Source organism: Ailuropoda melanoleuca, chromosome 3 (genome assembly GCF_002007445.2).
Source record: "Ailuropoda melanoleuca isolate Jingjing chromosome 3, ASM200744v2, whole genome shotgun sequence".
Classification (NCBI taxonomy): domain Eukaryota; kingdom Metazoa; phylum Chordata; class Mammalia; order Carnivora; family Ursidae; genus Ailuropoda; species Ailuropoda melanoleuca.
The window spans coordinates 38,439,430-38,458,224 of record NC_048220.1 but is presented as its reverse complement, the minus strand read 5'-3'; the positions used below and the strand labels follow the sequence as shown (position 1 = coordinate 38,458,224).

Genomic DNA, 18,795 nt, shown 5'->3' with positions numbered 1-18,795 from the left:
CTCCCTGTTCAGCGGGAAGCCTGCTTCTTCCTCTCCTTCTACCACTCTCCCTGCTTGTGCTCTCTTGCTCTCTCTTGTTCGCTCTCTCTCTCAACTAAATAAATAAAAATCTTAAAAAAAAAGAAAGCATAATGTTGAGCACAGAGGGAGACGCATTCAAAGGAGAGATGACACGAAAACACAGGAAGCAGACAGCCATCTACTAGTCATGGTATGCCTGAGGCTACCAGAAGCTAGAAGAAAGGTCTGGAACAGATTCACTGTCATGTTCTCAGAAGCCAGTCCCGTCAATACTCTGATCTGGGACTTCAAGCCCCAGAACTGTGAGACAATAAATTTCTCTTGTTTAGCTACCCAGTCTGTGGACCTTGCTACGGCAGCCTGACCAAACTAATACACAGAGGGAATGGTGGGCAGTGATGGGATTCTGGATATAAAATTGGTTCTCATTATTCATGGATTCTGTATTTGCAAATTTGCCTATGTGCTAATTTTTATTTGTAATCCCCAAATAAATACTCAACGGCGCTTTCACAGACATCTGCAGACAGAAGTCAAAGTGATGAAAAATCAGAGTGGGCTGATGCACGCATCCCCAGCGGAGACTCAAAAAGACCATGCTCTGCCTTGTTCCAGTCTTGTTCGGCAAACAGTGCTTTTTCGCAATATGCTTAGTGCCATACTTTTCACCTTTGTGCTTTTTGTTGGTGACTGTGCTGCTTAAAATGACCTCCGAGCATAAAGCCTAACTGCTGGCTGGCGTGCCCAAGTGTGAAAAGACTGTGGTATGGCTGTGCAGCGGTACGTGTGTCAGACACACTTCATTTAGGCCCGAGGTTCCTGCTGTTGGCCATGAGTTCAGTGTTCACGAATCAACAAAATACATTAAATAAAGTGCCTTTAAGTGGAAACACACCTAAAACCAAGCACATATTGAACCACTGGCAAAAATGTGACCAGAGACTCCCAGGAACCTGTCTACTTTCCCTGTGGAGTAACAATTCAGTATTCACTAGCTGAACATTTTGGGGGGACTTCCTGGGGTATAACAACTTTCAACAAGAGTGGACTGTATTTTGAGATTAGAATCAAGATACAACGGTATTTTTTGAAGGAGTGGATGTAACGTGTCAGAAAACAAGGAGTTAAGTTTAGCCCCGAGGCTTTTGGCCTGGTAAACCAAAAAGGAGCTGCGAAGGACAGTTGAGGGGATTAGGTGTTTTTTACTTCAGGCTGTTTGGGAGGAGCTGTGCAGTAGGAGCTATGAGTCCTTTAAATAGAAGCTTGACTTGAAGTTGGGTTATCCATACAGGAAAAATGGTTTAAGGCTGGGTCAGAGCAGCAAGGAGAGAGTGAGCAATGAGAGAAAAAGAGGGAGAAGAAATACTCCTTGATGCCCAGTGTGGGGTGGGGGTGAACCTTGGCATCAGACGTCTGTGTTCTAATCCCACCACTACTCACTCTGAGCTGTGACAGAACCAACTTTATAGGGGCGCCTGGGTGGCACAGCGGTTAAGCGTCTGCCTTCGGCTCAGGGCGTGATCCCAGCGTTCTGGGATCGAGCCCCACATCAGGCTCCTCGGCTATGAGCCTGCTTCTTCCTCTCCCACTCCCCCTGCTTGTGTTCCCTCTCTCGCTGGCTGTCTCTATCTCTGTCGAATAAATAAATAAAATCTTTAAAAAATAAAAAAAATAAAATAAAAAAAGAACCAATTTTATAGTTGATAGGACCCTTCAACAAGGTCAGGAAGCCATGAACAAAGGCTTAGCGGTTATTCATCTTATCTTAGTTTTTATTATCAGTCTAAAATTCTTTCATATTGAACATGATGTCACCTTCATTTAAGACCATTATATATTTTTGATTAACAAAAAATTGCAAGGGAAAAGGATATTTGAAGGTGAAATGTCATTCTGGTTCTAGCACATCTGCAATGGTACCCTGAACGTCATAAAAATGAATTATTTAAAACTGGTGGGATGATGGTGTTAGACTTTTATCCTCAGTCTGGTGGTTTTTAAAAAATATCAATCTGCTCACCAGATTTCCTGTCTCAAAAAAAAAACCCCAAAAAAACAAAACCCACAAAAAAAACAACAAAAAAAACAAAAACCCAAACTTATATTTAGAGTTCCTCATTGTGTCATAAAAAGACAAATGTAAATAAATACGGTGGGGGAAGATAAGTCAGTGACATTCTCCTACAGGAAATACAGCAGCCTGTGGCCATGCCATACTTAGAACAGAAATGCATTTAACGTCAGGAATGGGAAGATTTTAAGTCAAGATGAAAGGCACTGCAGTAGGCGTTGACAGTTGAGTCTTAGGGGCTGGACGTTTAGGAAGAGTCTGGACAAGGGATCCAAATTCCATATACCTGGGGCCGTGCTCCAACTGAGATCCAGGAAACTCTCTGGCCACCACTCCTCTGAGAAAAAATGTAATCGAATAACAACCGAGTCTACTAGGTTCTGTATGTGGTCTGTAGAAAGTGCTGGGGTAGGATGGATGCAGACAGAAGGGATGACTAGCATTGTCCACTGGGATTGGACATTGGGGTGGGTAGGAAAGGGGGTAGCAGTATCTTCAAAAGCTGCATACAAGAGTTGATATTTGAGCTGCCCTTGAAAGGTGAGTAAGAGTTGGGAAGATAACAGAGAAGGTATTCTAAGCAGAGACACAGAGGTATTAGAGGGATCAAACATCTGTACATTGAGCAAAGTTGTTTGAAATATGGGACAGTGGAGGAGATGGGTGGGAGATGATGGTAGTGACACACATGGGTGGAGGCTACACTGTTTACCATGCTTGATTTGTTCTAAACCAATGGCCTTAATCAGAAACGGGCTGTAGGATCATTCATGAAGGTTTTAAAAATACATATGCCCAAATTCATTACTGAAAATTTATTTTTAAGACATGTTAACGTTCGGGGCTTCTGGGTGGCTCAGCTGGTTGAGCGTCTGACTCTTGGTTTTGGCTCAGGTTGATCTCAGGGTCATGGGATGGAGCCCTGTGTAGGGCTCTGTGCTCAGCAGGGAGTCTGCTTGAGATTCTCTCCCCCTCTCTCTGCCCCTCCCCTCCATTTGCATGCTCTCTCTCTTTTTGTCTCTCCAAAATAAATAAATAAATCTTAAAATTAAAAAAAGACATGTTAAGGTTCACTAGCTCTGAGCAGTATGATATAGGATGTGGAGTGGGTGGGACCAAAAAGTAAAAAGACAAGATAGGTTTGTAAAGTAGATGAGAGCCGATGACAGCCCAGATGAAGACAGTGGCAATAAAGCATAAGAATAGATTCGAGAGGCATTCGGAAAATCAGAATTATTGGACTTGGAAGTCAATGAGATGTGATGTGTAAAAGAGAGAAATCAAAAACACTGCTCAGATTTCTACATCAGATAACTTGATGAGGGTGCTCCATTAACTGGGGTAGTAAATGCTGGCATAAATACAATGTCCGGCAGATTGTCAAGAGGGGGTGCTCAATAAATGTTTGAGTGAATAAAACCCCCCTAAGAATAATGGTTATGCAGTTGGGGATGGAAAAAAAGGAGAAGGTAAGGATCGATTTTGTTGGTTTTTGACAGATCTAGATGTGCTGGGGAGTGGAGGCGGTAGCCTGTGAAGACAATATGCAAAGCAGGGGGTAATATCCAAGCAAAACCCCACAAAGTTTAGAAAGTTAAGGCTGGGTTCTAGAAGCCATATATAGATCAGTTAGCCTCTATGATAGTGAGAAGAGACTGTACAGGTATGGTGGCTCCGTAATGTGGTATGTCTGAAAGTCAGGCTGAAGAAGTGTTAACTAATTCAGTAGGTGATGGTAAGTCATGGCTTTGGGCAGGGGTTTTGCAGTGGTCTTTAGGATTATGTTCTTCTGGAAGACCTTTATAGCAGCAGAGGGATAGGGTGCTTTGGGACAGGAAGAAATCAAAAGGGAGAAAGATCAGTTAGAAGGCTACTGTGAGGGGAGAAGCAACAGTAAGAAGAAGAAAAGCAATGATAGTCACAGTAGGAATGGAGAATCAGGAGTCAAATCAAAAGATATTCAGAAAAAATTAATATGCAAGATCAAGTTCCAGATTGGGATGGTTGGAGGTTAGAATTGGATTCAGGGTGGACCCTGGGTGACGGAGTGTTGTGGTGTCAAGGAGAAGAAATAATGATTTCAGGAAGGTGAACAATTTTAGGCAGAGATGATTGATTCTGAGGCACCAGCAGGATATCCAGGTGAAGAAATATTTTGGGCATCTGGAAATGCAACACCGCAGTTTAGAACACAGACTGGAGCCAGAAATGTAAACTTGGGAGCTATCCGGTGTAAGTGATAAATGATGTGTGTGAGAGGATAGGATAGCCAAGGAAAGTAAAAATGAGCCCAGTAGAACAAACCATGGGGGTATGCTTACCCTTGGCTGGGTGAGGGATATCTTGGAAGTAGAAAGAGAAGCACTCTTAGGGAGAGACAAGAATAATCTGGAAAAACACACCTCTCAAAAAATAAAGAAAGTTGGGGTGCCTGGGTGGCTCAGTCGTTAAGCGTCTGCCTTCGGCTCAGGGCATGATCCTGGAGTTCTGGGATCGACCCCCACATTGGGCTCCTCCATGGGAAGCCTGCTTCCTCTCCCACTCCCCCTGCATGTATTCCCTCTCTCGCTGGCTGTCTCTCTTTCTCTGTCAAATAAATAAATAAAATCTTTAAAAAAAATAAAAAAGAAAGAAAGAAAGAAAAAAGGAAACAGCTTCAAAAAGGAAGAGTGGTAAAGAGTCAAAGAGAGAACCTGAGGCAGAGGAATACTGGTAAGGGCAGATGGTCTGTTCACAGGCGAGGAAGCGTTGGTGGGGATGGAGCTGGGTTGACTGGGGTGAGCAAGGCAAGGTGTGGGGTAGGGCACGAGGAAGCTGAACTTCTCCACGTCATTTCTGATGCTAGAGCCAGAAGTATAGAGAGCTTGGTTCCTGGCCTTGTTGCCATTTGGTTTCAATGAACTCAATTTTTGGTATTCTCAGCAGTCATGTAACTTTCATTGAAACAACAGGGCAAGAACTATGGGTGCAAACAGCATTTGGGACCCTGAAGTTTGGAATGTGATTCATGAACTCCCCTGTCCGGGAGCACTGGGTCTCGACATTTGCTGAGAGGAAAGAATCAAAGTTAAAATGACCGTTTTGCATAACAGTTTGTATGCCAGAGCTGTGTGTGACAATTAACTAGATATCACCACATTATTAATTGAACAAACTTTCTGTCACTAATTTGAAATGGTACTTTCATCACAAACTAAATCCCCAGATGGATTTGTGTCTATGTTTGGACTCTCTGTTTCATTCCATTTTGTACCAAACCTGCTGGTATTTAATTGGGGTTGCCTTGCATCTATGAATTAATTTGAGAAGAACTGGCATTTTTACAATATTCAGTCTACTAAAAAGAAGAGTACTTAAGCCTTCTTTTATGTGCCTCAGTGGAAGATAATTACTTTTTCATATAGTCCCAAGCTCGCCCTTCTCAGTTTGTAGCTATATATTTCCTTTTTCAGTAGTTACTGTAAATGTACTGTAAATGTATTTCTTACATTGTAAGCGTGTACGCCTCTGTGTGTGTAAGTAGGAGAGATACAGGTGTTTTCTCAGATGAACAATTAAAATTTAAAAGAAAAAATCTAAAGAGAATTAAAGTTTTTAATAGCATCTGACCTTAACTGAGCTGATACACATGTAAAAAAAAAAAATCGCTTTGGATAATACTGTGATGCAAAGCAGAAAAAAAATGAATGCAGTTTATTTCACTTCTGTATGGCTACTATCCGCTTACATAAGCCGAGCTGTGACTGTTGGCAGTTAGAATGTGACGGCTGTTCAGGCCAGCAGCGGGAGCGCCATTTTCTTCCTCCTACCACACAAAGCTCCAGCTAGACTCTGGCTCTTGCCACAGGAAAGCAACTCTGCTCAGCCCTGCTGCTCGAATCCCTGACCATGACCGTCAGCTCGTCCACCTGTCCTCCCAATGCGCTGGCGGAATAGGCTGAGGGAAGCCACGCAGGCTCTCTGCTGCCAATCCTACTCCCCACGGACAGAGGGGTTTTCGCATGGCTGATGTACCCACGAGTCAGGACACGCTTGGCTTTTATCTCTGCCTTTATCTCAGTCCTTTGAAACTTTTCAACTTGAAGAAAAACTGAAAACTATGTAACAAATCTAGACAAGGGGTCAGCAGGCTTTTACTGTCAACAGCCAGAGAGAAGATGTTTCAGGCTTTGTGGGCCATGCGGTTTCTGTTGAAACAACTTACTTTTGCTGTTGAGCGTGAAAGCTGTCACAGATGATAAGGAAATGAGCCCGGCTACGTTCTAATAAAACTATTCACAAAACAAGTGGTGGGCCAGATCAGGCCCACAGGCCAAATGTGGCCTATGGTTCACAGTCTCCAAATCCCTGTTTTAGACCAGAAGTGTCCAAACCATTCATTACTTATATGGAAAAAAAAATCAAAATTCTCCATGGAACTAAGCATGACAGGTTGCAAAGCACTGGAAGGTACAGAATGTAGAAAAATCACCAGAAGGATTTCTTACCAATCCCTAAACAATGACTCTGAGCATAGCTAGTATTTGTCTCCTTTATGAAGCACAAGGGGGATCACAGTACACAATAAACACATATATGACCCTATAGTGTGGTCACTGCTTTGAGGAGGAAGAGGAAGTCGAAGGAGAGGCCATTATTATTAGTGATGGGAGTATTTGCTCTTACTTACCAATCCTGTACCGCATTGAAGGATTCTTCATTTGTGATGTCATACATTAAAATAAAGCCCATGGCCCCACGGTAGTAGGCTGTGGTGATAGTCCTGTATCTTTCCTGGCCTGCTGTGTCCTAAAAAATAACAATAATAATCTCTCAAAAAATAAGGCAGTACATATTTGGGGACATGATTAATTACTCCAGAAACAGTCATAAAAGGAGTCTACATTGTACTTGCAGGGTATCACTGTATATCTTTTAAGTCTTGTTTTCCCTCATGATTTTCATATGGCAGCTCTGCGATATTATGAAAAATTCTTTTTTTGGTAAAGATCTAGCTCAAAATACCTTCTACATATGTTCATTCCTGTTAAGCAGCAGATAACTATAGATAATAAAATAAAAAGATTATACATATCAAAATCTGTAGCTTTTTGCATAGTTTAAAACAAGAAGAGATCGTTAGCCCCAGCATTATGAATTTGTAATCTATTTACTGTGGGGGAAAAGAAGAATTTTATGAAAAGTTCCCTGCTTTTAAAAGCATGCAGTTTAATCTCACTTTATTCAACTGCAACATGAGAGTAAGAATACCTGCTTTGTGCGGATGTTTGAGTCAATAGACCTGGAGTCTGTTCCCTTATTACATAGCTGGGGAACATGGACAAGCCTCTGAACGTCTGTAACTGAACCTCTAAAGTCTGGCATGTTTGTTAGGATTATGTGAAACAGTGGAGGTAAAGTGCTTCACACAGAGCCTGGCACACAAATGGTGGTCGATAAATGCTAAGTACTGGCTGCTGTTCCTAAAGGTTAGGGAGGCAAAGCTAGCAAAAGAGAGGAGGTACTAAATACAGAGGCTCAGGGCCCGCCGAAGAGATGGCATGCAATAGTGAAACCTGGGAATATGGTGGACACATCGCTAAAGTCACCTGCGCATGTCACGTATAGTGTTTAGTGTAGCTTAAGAAACTATTCCTCAGTTCAACTCACTCTTTGTCCTCACAGGATCTGGGCTATGGCTTACAACACCATGCTGCTCGGTTTTCCCCTTCACCACTTTCCCTGGAGATCAGGCTCTGATTTCTCTTTCCTGGTACTCTAGATGCTGAGCGCTTTGGACAGAAATGTTACCTCCTTCTGACTTTAGTCTGGATCCTCTTTCTGCTCTTCTCCCAGAGATGCCTCCTTTGCACATGGAATACATCCCAGTTTCCCCTAAGATTTAATAGCCCTTGGAGGGGAAGCTAATGTGTTGATGACACAAGAATAGGTTCCTTATCATCAGAAGGAAACTAATATCTCCTGGGTCTCACTCTTGGGATGGGCTCCTGTTGGCTACGCTATTCCTCACCCACAGGTATTCTCCAGCTTGGATGCTTACACTCCACCATAGACTAACCCGTAAGAAACTTGAGATTGCTTAAATTTTCTCCTAATCCGTGTGGTATATTTTATTTTGTCCCTTGCAATTTCAGAGTAGGGTGATCAAAGGAGCCTGAGGAAATCAGCAAATGATTCCAGGAGAACAGTAAGAAGAGGAAGTTGAGAATTAGTTAAGGGTGTGACTTTTCATGAAAGCTGCAATAGGACCAGGGATGAGATGGGCCTGAGTAGAAGAAGATATTTATTTATGTGGTGATATAAGGTTCCAAAGATAGGATGGAAACAAATTATGGTACCCAAAATTGCAAAAATAGAGCAAAATCTGTGGTAAAGATCTTTCAGAACATATCACCATTGGCAGAAAACAAAAAGGAAAGTACAGATTTTACCATATGAAAATTTGACAATTCCTTGAATATAAAAAAAGGTATAAATAAAATTAAAAGGATACATAATCAAATAACGTGGGAAATATATTTGCATTGTACCAGAGAGACCAAAGGTTATGATCTTTAATATGTCAAGTGGTGCTAGAAATCATTAAGAAAGATGTTAAATAATCTTATTCGAAAGTTATTTATATAGAGGCACATAAAAAGCTAATTAACGTGTAAAAAGAGTTGAATCTCAAGCACAATAATGTTGCAGAGTTACTTGCTCACCTAATTGAAGTTTCCTGGACATTATTTGAATGTTTTATTGTACTTTGCTTAGTATTTTATATATATGAAAATGTAGATGTCGAAAATACATGTGAATATCATAAACTGCATATAATTGGGAAAATAATCAAATTTATTAGGCAGAAAGAAGCCAGTCCTAAGCTTATGTGGATATTCTTAGATATTCACTGGATTTCATTCAATTAACAGCATACCCAACTGTGAAATAAAGAAGAAATTTAGAGAACCAAATTCCCAAAGACTGTGTTTACAAAGCATGGTATAATCAGAAATTGTGTAATATCTTTCAGCTGTTTGGGGAACAAAACATCTTATAACTAGTCATTTTATTTTAAAACATCTACTTTTGTCTTGGGTGACTATTTTCCAGAATACATTATCTATAAAATTACTTTTTTTTTTTCTCCTTATTGTGAAGTAACTGTAAATGGCTATCTTGTCAACAATACTGTGATAGGGTCATGTGGTGACAGAGGGTAGTTCCACTTGCAGTGAGCACAGCCTCACACATAGACTTGCTCAATCACTATGTTGCACACCTGGAACTAACATTGTGTGTCAACTATACTCCAATAAAGAAAAAAAATTTAAGTCATGAAAAATATGTAAAAATTAAGAGAGATAAAAATCTGAAGGAAAAAAAGCTTTTTAGCATTGACTGAGTAGTCTTCTCACAGGTTGGGGGCCCCATTCCTGCTGCCTTCTCTATATAACAGAACGCTTTCCCCTGATTTTTCACTAGGAGAAAACAGCCAACACACCCGAGGCACTGCTAAAAGGTGACCCTGACCCTTCCTGTCAGGCATGTCTTCAACACAGACACTGAATAATGGTGTGTTGGAAAACTGTGACATCTCTTTCTTCTTGACCTCTTCCAGTGATGGCTTCCCTTTTCATAAGATGTTAATTTTATTTTGACAGTAAAGAAACCAGTTCTAGTATTATAAAACATTCATTCCAGTCTGTGAGGGTATTTAATCTTTGCGAGAGCAGAAATCAAGGCCCCATTATCTTATGATTGATATGTTACAGGAAACCACACGGTTGGATAGCCATTATCAAAATTTAAAAGCAGACAGAGGGGGACAAAAACTGGCTTTCAAGAAAAAAAAATAGAAGCTTTCAGAAAGCACTTAAGTCACAGCAAGGATCAGGACCTTCCACACCATTCTGATATGAACCCAGGAACACAATCTAATTGGAGGTAGTTGTCACCTGCAAGTTCTCAGTACAAGAAATTGTACCAAATAGGGGTAGTGTATTAGGAAAAACAGAGTAGTTTTCCTTCCCAAATGCAAAGACAACAACAAAGAGTAAAACTAAGCTAATAAACCAAACACCAAGCTGGCACTTCATTGGTTTTGAGTCCTGAAAACAATTTCACCATTACAAACTCATTAGCATGTTCTCTCCCATGGTATCAGGAAGAAAAAGAAGTCAGAAAAACACTTCATTACATTTGACATTTACTAATGGTGATAGAAGGTTCTATCTGAAAGAAAGGAACATTTTATAACGTCAAGTGCCACTAACGTAATTAAATGTGAGCAGTCTCAGAAGGTAACTGGCTAAAATGGTATCTCTTCTCAATGTGCTCAGAAAAATGGCTCCATACTTTGGTTTTGCACCATTCCTCTGCTCAGTTAATTCTGATAACTGGGCATACCTGCTGATTTTCTATAAATGTAGGCTTCCTATAATTGAAAAACACAACTGGAAATCTCTTGCAGAGAAAATGAGGGATAAAAATATGATTAAGAATGTAAACTTTCTTCCATGAAAGTCAGTTGTCATTTTACTCTCTTTTAAGAAAAATAAAATCATTTTAGTTGGCTTAAATATTTTAATTTCTCACTCATGTTTGTTTGTTTAGAGCGAGCACATGCATCCGAGTGGCGGTGCTTGGGGCGGGGGGGAGGGCAGTGGGCATGGAGAGGCAGAGGGAAAGGGAGAGAATCCTAGGGCAGACTCCTGGCTGAGTGTGGAGCCCGACACAAGGCTCAATCTCACGATCCTGAGATCATGACCTGAGCCGAAATCAAGAGTGGGGTGCTTAACCAACTGAGTCACCCAGGTGCCCCATTTCTATTCATGTTTTTAAGAGGAATTTTTGGCTTTAATGATAGGTTCGATTAGCAAATACTTGAGTATATGTCAAGAAAAGAACTGTAAAATGCAAAACATCAGCAGCTTGATAAGTAGTAGCACAGAACATTTTCAGTTTGAATTTTAGCATTTCTGTCTTTGTTTTTGCCTTAATTTTTTTCCCGATGAAATAGGCTATATTTTTTTTAACTGTATATACTACATTCCCAAACTCTTCAGAAATCATGCAGAGATAACATGCAGTTTTAAGATAGAGGGAACAGCCTTGGTATGTAAGGTCTGAGTTACATTGTAATTTCATTTTTGTTTTGGTGGTGACTTCTTTCTGTATTGGATTAAAGGGAAAATGAAAGTACACATTAGTAAAGGGACATAAGTCAAACAATATCACCACAATCAAAATACATTTATTGAATGTCTAAACAGAGAAAAATAGATTGAAGGATAGATAATCCTAGTACATGATAAAGTAGGTAATTTTATATGTGAAGAAACTAAATCAAACACATTAATGTTAACTCATCAACAAAAGTAATTTAATTAAACTAAGGGAAATAATATGTGATAACTCAAAAAGATTTTCAACAGAAATGCAAGATGAGGATCCTGCAACATAAAACATAAAACACATGTTATTGAATTTCCAAATAGACCAAAGATGAAATAGAACAAACACTCAACCATTAAGCATCCACACAAGTAGTAATCTTTCGTACTTTGCTACTGGTTACTTGTAGGAATTATTTTGAATCATCACATGAAGATTAAACTATGCTTAATATAGTTTAATATGACTGCTGATTGATTCATTCATTCATTTGTTCATTCTTTCTGTAAACATTTGGTGAATACCTATTACCAGTTAGGGACTGTGACCAGTTTAGATTAAATTTATACTCTATTGGAGACGTATTTTTGCATACTTGAAAATACTACACATTAAAAGCATTTGATGAAGCAGAATATCATATTCCCTACATGACAAAAAATTAGGTAAAATCATGAAAATATCATTTCTAAAGACCTAGACAGCCCAGTGATTTAAAATTGTAATCAAGGCCACCTGCTCAGTGGTGAGGTTCTCCGATTCATAGCCACTGAATGGTCTATATTGCATTCTCTCCAAAAGATATGTTGACATCCCAACCCCCAGAATTTGTGAATGTGACCTTATTTGGAAATTGGGTCTTTGTAGGTGTAATCAAGTTAATATGAGTTCATACTGGGGTAGGGTGGACTTTAATCCTATGACTAGTATCATCTGAAGAAGAGGAAACAGAGACCCAGAGCACACAGGGAAGGTCACACGAAGGCAGAGGCAGAGATTGGAGCAATACACCAAAGAGCCAAGGAAGCCAAGGATTGCTGGCAACCACCAGAGTTGAGGAGAGAAGGATGAAATGAATTCTTTGCTAGAATCTGAGAGGGAACAGGGCCCTGACAACACCTTTATTTAGGTCTTCTAGTCTCCAGAACTGCGAGACAATGCATTTCTGTTGTTTTAAGTCACTCAGTCTGTGGTACATCATTACTGAGCACTGGGAAGCTAACAGTCCCTGACCACAGTCAGGAATCTTCATGATCACGGCAGAAGCAATATAAATTTCACAGCTACCCACACACTCATTGACTACTTTACAGGAAAGAAAATATCAGAAGTTAAAGGTAGCCTTATGGCGAAGTCTAACATAGTCTCACTGTGTAAATTCGTGAAGGACGTGATGCTAAAGTGCATTACTATACGCCATGTATGTAGAATTAATTCTGTTCACAGAAAGGTGAGTTGATATACCACTGGGATTTTAAAAAGTAGATCTTTATATATTTACACACACATACATGTATGGTAATTAGAAGGAAAGAACAACGTTGCTTGAAATGACAAAAATTATATATTGCTTCATGTTGGTATTTGACCCCTAAATGATTGACATGCTATTATAGAAAGATACCAAGTCATGGTGTACACTGAGATACGACCCTCCAGATCAACAGAAACAACAAAACGGTGATAATTACACATCATTTCTTTTGTATGAGGGTACTTTCCCTCAAGTTGTATTTATTTTTTCACTTTTATAAATAGGCAGACATAAAGCAGCATTGCATATAGTCATAAATATAGTAAGCAAAACAAGAAGCCTAAATATTTTATGCTCTCTTGCTGCATATTTATTTTTGGAATGAAGTAAGAACTTTTTTCCTAACAGCAGTTAATCTTCTATTAAAATCAAATTGACAAACCACTTTTCTCTACTGATCTTGAACAAACAGTCCCTTTGTTTCATTTACATACACTTACACAAGCATCTGTAAGTCAAGCCCACGTTTTAGAAGAGTACTAAGAAACTGGCTTCTAAACAGTTCTTCCATCAATTCAGATATCCTTCCTACCAACTGTCCTTTAACCTTCCTTCTTAGCACGAGTTTATTGATCAGATTTTCTTGTCATGATGTTTATCTTTGAAATACCCAAACCTTCATTTTATAATGGCATCCACTTCTAAGTAAAACATAATAAAAAAAGCCTGAGGCAGAGGATAAAACTTGACCTATTATTTCTTGGCACTGTTACCATGGCAATTCATCTTCCCTGGAAGACAGGAAGCGTCACATATAGCTCTTTTATAGGTGGCCTTTGACTCCACCGTCAGTGAGACCCTAACATATCAACCAACTGTATGTTTCTCCTCATGAAAGTTGAGACACTCTTCAGTAAACACTAAATGCTCTGGCGAACCGGTTCAGGACCTAAATTAAACTCACAATCAAAGCTGTGTAAAAGGCATCTTTACTCATTTTATTTAAGAACTTGTTCTCTAAGAATGATTAACACAAAGGCAGAGAAAGATGCCATTTTTTATTTCTTTTTAATTAATCTCTTTGACATACTTCTTCCCACTGGGATTTTGATTATGCTCAATTTTGTCAAAACCCAAGGCATAAATACTTAAATGTAGGCAAGCTCGGAGCTTTCAGTCAAGGATGGTGATTGTTTTTCTTCACAGAATGCAATTCAAAATGCTTACAGTGATCAAAGGATAATAGGCTTTTGAGTGGGAATCGTATTGTTGCCCTAAAATTGGCAACTAAGACTCAAACTAGACTCCTTACAAAGGGATGGAACCTTCATTCACAAAAGCCACATGCCTATAGGACTGGGTAGGATGAATGTCTGCATAGGCAGTGGGAGTACTGATCGGAGCTTGTGCAGGGGTGTGTAAGACCTGGAGAGAAATGGCAGGGTGGACAGGGGGCAGAAGAAAGGTCTGATTTCCCACTGGTTAGCATGGCTAGGTTTTGTGAGTTTCCCATGGACAAATAAACACCAGAGCAGGTAGCTGTGCTTGAGACATCTGGCCATTAACCCACTCTGTGAGAGGGCCATCTCCTGGATGAGGTCTGGGAGTCTAGTGATGTACTAATAGGGAAAGGAGGGAGTTGAAGGAATGTTAAAAGGGAAGGAATGTGAGCAAGGCTTCCATGCCGTAGCACTGTGCAGCAGGACAGGACTGCAGGGCTCTCTGAACATCCCACATAAAGGAACCAGCATTCAGCCGTATGTCAAACAAAAGATGTGAACATTAGGACAGGCTCAGCTGGAGAAGTCAAGAGAGAATTCTAATTCATGTCCAGTTAGGTAAAGTCATCTGCCCTCTCTTAACCTCCCAGCTCTCCTTCCATCTCTGATACAGGAAAAGCAAGAACTAGAAAAAGGAAGGACAGAAAGGGTGAAAGAGTGGATCAAACCCCTCTTCCTATTACAGCACCAGTCCCTACGAATATAACCAGATTTATAATAAGGGAAGAATATGAGTATTAAATTAGATATGACAAGCGCATTTTAAACTGAGCTCTAGGCTCAACAATATTGAGCTTTTTTTTTAATAGGCTTTATTTTTGAAGATTTTATTTATTTATTTATTTATTTATTTATTTATTTATTTAGAGAGAGAGAGAGAGAGAGAGTGCATGCTGGGGGAGAAGCAGAGGGAAAGAGAGACAGACAAGCAGATTTCTCGCTGAGCATGGGGCTCAAGCAAGACCTGAGTGGAAATCAAGAGTAACAAGCTCAACTGACTGAGCCACCCAGGTGCCCCAGGCTTTATTTTTGTTTGAGTAGTTTAAGGTTCATTGTAAAATCGAATGGAAAATGTAGAGATTTCCCATATACCCTCTGCATAGCCTCATGCATAATCTCCCCCATTATCAACATTCCCTACCAGCGGGGTACCTTGGTTGCAACTGATGAACCTACAATGACACATCATTACCACTCAAAGCCCATAGTTTACATTAGGGCTCACTTTCGGTGCTGTACATTCTATGGGTCTGGACAAATGTATAGTGACATGTACCCCCCAGTATAGTATGATACAGAGTAGTTCCGCTGCTCTAAAAACCTGTGCTCCACCTGAGCTTTTTTCTTCTCTCTCTCTCTCTCTCTCTTTTTTTTAATAAGAAACAAATGACTGGAAATGGGATCTGTTCAAGTTGTGCCTTGAGGATGGACATAGGACACTGGGCAGAGTATGATGAAATAGGATTTAGATAGAAATAATACTAATGTGTGATATTTAGCAACGATGGAGTTAGGCTTTTCACCAGACTAACCGCCAGTGAAATGTAACAGTGACAACGTGCAGAGTATAGGCTTGAGCAAGACTTCACACATTTCACAGTACACTCACCTCTATCATTTCATGTAACTATTCTGAGGGAGTAGACCATTTTACAGATGACCGAATTGAGAAAGAAGGAGGTTAGGCACCAGTTCTGAGTCAGAACAGGGGGAAATGACAGCAGTCATACAAAGCCAAGCTTTTCGCATAGAGTCTAGTCCTTCTTCCGAATATTAGGTTGAATATTGGATGATTTAGATTTTTTTTTTTCAGTCTGGCTCAATGTTTGATGTTATCACTTGGCTATTTAACACCTGTTCCATCTATGTGCTTTTGATCTTTGTCAAACACCACTCATTCTTCAACCACAGGTGGCTGCACCTGGTCCCAACGCTGCACTGAAATTGTTTGTGCTAACGTGATCAATGACATTCTGACTGCCATATCCAAGGGTTTAAGTTTTGGTTCTCATCCCAGTTGTCCCATCTGGAACAATGATTACAGATGACAAGCCCTTATCTCTTTAAACCTGCTCTTCTAAGGCATGGTTCTCCAATTTAGGGTGTAAAAAGTCAAGACGTATTAAATATGGAAAAGTACACAACACTGTTATGTGGAGTGGGAAGCAGTGGCTGATAAATTACTCTAAGTATCTGAGTTTGGGGAAATAAAGATAATAAATTTTTATTTTAAATATAAATTGTGGGGTTTTAATAATTACTTTATATATAACAGATATATGTTCAAACTAATGAAGGAAAGAATGAAATTGGAAAAAAATAAAAGCACTCAACCAATCCAAGAGAGAGCAGGAAATGAATAGAAAGAATCATAGGAACATAAGGACTAGGAAGATCGGTAGGAGAAGAAAGGGATAAAGAAAGGGGGGGTAATCAGAAGGGGGAATGAAGCATGAGAGACTATTGGACTCTGAGAAACAAACTGAGGGCTTCAGAGGGGAGGGGGGTGGGGGAATGGGATAGACTGGTGATGGGTAGTAAGGAGGGCACGTATTGCATGGTGCACTGGGTGTTATACGCAACTAATGAATCATTGAACTTTACATCAGAAACCAGGGATGTACTGTATGGTGACTAACATAATAAAAAATATTATTATAAAAAATTTAAAAAAAAAAGAAATAAAGAATCATAGGACGGTCAAGCCAAAATCATAAAATAAGATGCAAATACAGTGGTAATCAGGGTAAATATCAATGGGCCAAAGTTCTCCAGTAAAACAGTTCTGATACACTAGATCAAAAATCCTGCAAGAGGGAAAAAGGTATTTACAAACATTCTGTGACTTCAGAGCTGAAACAGACCTAGAAATTTTAGTTTCTTGTTTACAAATGTGGAAATGAAAGCCAGTGAGATAATCAAGTTCACACAGCTTATAAGGGCCAGATACGCAACCAGAACCCAGATTTCCTGACTTCCAATATGATGCTCTCTTAAATTATACTTTTTCTTTTCAACAAAAATATATTTCATCTTTATAGACTAAATTCTGTATGCACCTTCTTTCCTTCCTGAAAATACTAGAGGCCTGCATCCCAGACTGATGACATTTTCTCCTACAGGGTAGAGAAAGCTCTGATTCGTAATAAGAATAAAAATACGGGAACTAAAAATTACCCTAGGTGATTTTTTTTTCTTTTGCCTTGACCTAGGTGTATGGAAAGACAATTTCTTGTCTAATTATATTTCTTTAAAAGTATGTTAGGGAAGTAACAAAGGGTGAGAGGGGACAGTGGGTAAGCAGGAGATTTTGTTTGGTAAAATTTGTGAGTTTTGATGTTGTCATTAAAAGATGAAAAATGCTGGTGGTACATGAGAGAATTACATTGACTTTAGTGTTTTGTACAAGTTCAGTGTGAGATATCAGTGTGACAATGATGGGAATGTGGTTCTCGGACACAGGAATGTGGTCAAAGTCTCCTAGGAGAGTGGGGATATTTATAGGATGACTTTGAACTGATGAAGGGAGGATGGTGTGGGAAGATGAGAGGGGATGAAGATCAGAGGCTATGCAACGCCTTTAAGAGGTGAGCGGCCAAGGGGAGCTTGCAAAGGCAAGCTGAAGAAGGAAACTCAAAGATTTCCAATTTTCTTTTGAAAAATTAAAGAGGATGGTTACAAATTCTGTCTGCATTGCCGTGCAGCCGCTGAGGACTGGGGCCCCTGTCCTTTTAGTCTTGTGTTTTCATGCTCAAAGGAACTTCAAAAAGAAATAAAAATATCCTATCAAATGGCTATTCCTTTTTATTCTTCTCGACTCTCTTAACCAAGACTGAAATGAATCCTTCACTTAGCTCCAGCAATTTAGTGCCTAAGTAAAATTGATGTTTGCGCTCAAAATTTATACAAGGAAAAAGTCAGGTTGTTTTAAGTAATCAGTATTCTGTCTGGGTTAACTTCTTGTTAAAAACTAACCAAACAATGGAAATCTATATTCCTAACATTGTGCTGGGCACTGAAAAAAAAAAAAATACAGAGAAAGCATCGAAGAGATGCAATCTCTAAATGAAATAATTTGTATTTCCCATAAACTGGCAAAATGAAGCTCGTAAAGCCATCTGAGAACCTGGCTGTTGTTTGAAGAGTTTCCTGTGGGATGTGAGCGGTGTGTGCGGGAGGAATCAAAGAAGGGGCAGACTGAAGTGAGCTGGAAAAGCTCCAGGAAAAGCTAAGGCAGGCTCCACAGTCATGGGTAGGTTTTGAGGGGCTGAGAGGAGGTGGTGAGCAGACACACCTCAGTCAGAATGATGGGGAGCACATGGAAATAAAGGAGGGAGTGAAGAGACTGAAACCGAGGCTATCCTTTGGAAACTTCTCTTCCACTTCTCCCCTGCGGGACTAAAACAATATTTATCTTTAAGTACGCAGAAGGTTTTTCTTCCGCATCTGAAAATTTGCCGGGGGCCGCAAATGGACAGAATTCTCTCTTCCCCTTTGAACTATAGTATCTGGGAGGAAAAAACAGAACAGATTCTGATTTCTTCTAGAGTAGGATGCACAGTCCAAAATGGAAGAGAGAAATGTAACCTATGTACCAGGTACTAGCTGGATGGGGAAGTTAAACTCCTCGGAATTTTCGCTTTCAAGCTAAAATAAAGATAATGTGATCTACCCTCACCAGGTTGTTGTAAGGTTTTAAAAAATTAACATATCTAAAGGCTTCTCGCACATACTAGGTGTTCAGTTAATGGGACCTCTTTTTTGCTTTTCTCCCAGGAGCTGCAATGCGT

At 39.8% G+C, this 18,795-nt stretch overlaps 1 protein-coding gene across 1 annotated transcript in view; it reads right to left on the bottom strand.

Moving 5' to 3' along the window:
• RAB3C (RAB3C, member RAS oncogene family) overlaps positions 1 to 18,795 on the bottom strand; it is a 289,724-nt gene that overhangs the window by 154,230 nt on the left and 116,699 nt on the right. The window contains exon 3 of the mRNA XM_019798663.2: positions 6,762 to 6,880. Coding sequence (XP_019654222.1) covers positions 6,762 to 6,880 — 119 coding nt within the window. The remainder of the gene's footprint in view (positions 1 to 6,761; positions 6,881 to 18,795) is intronic.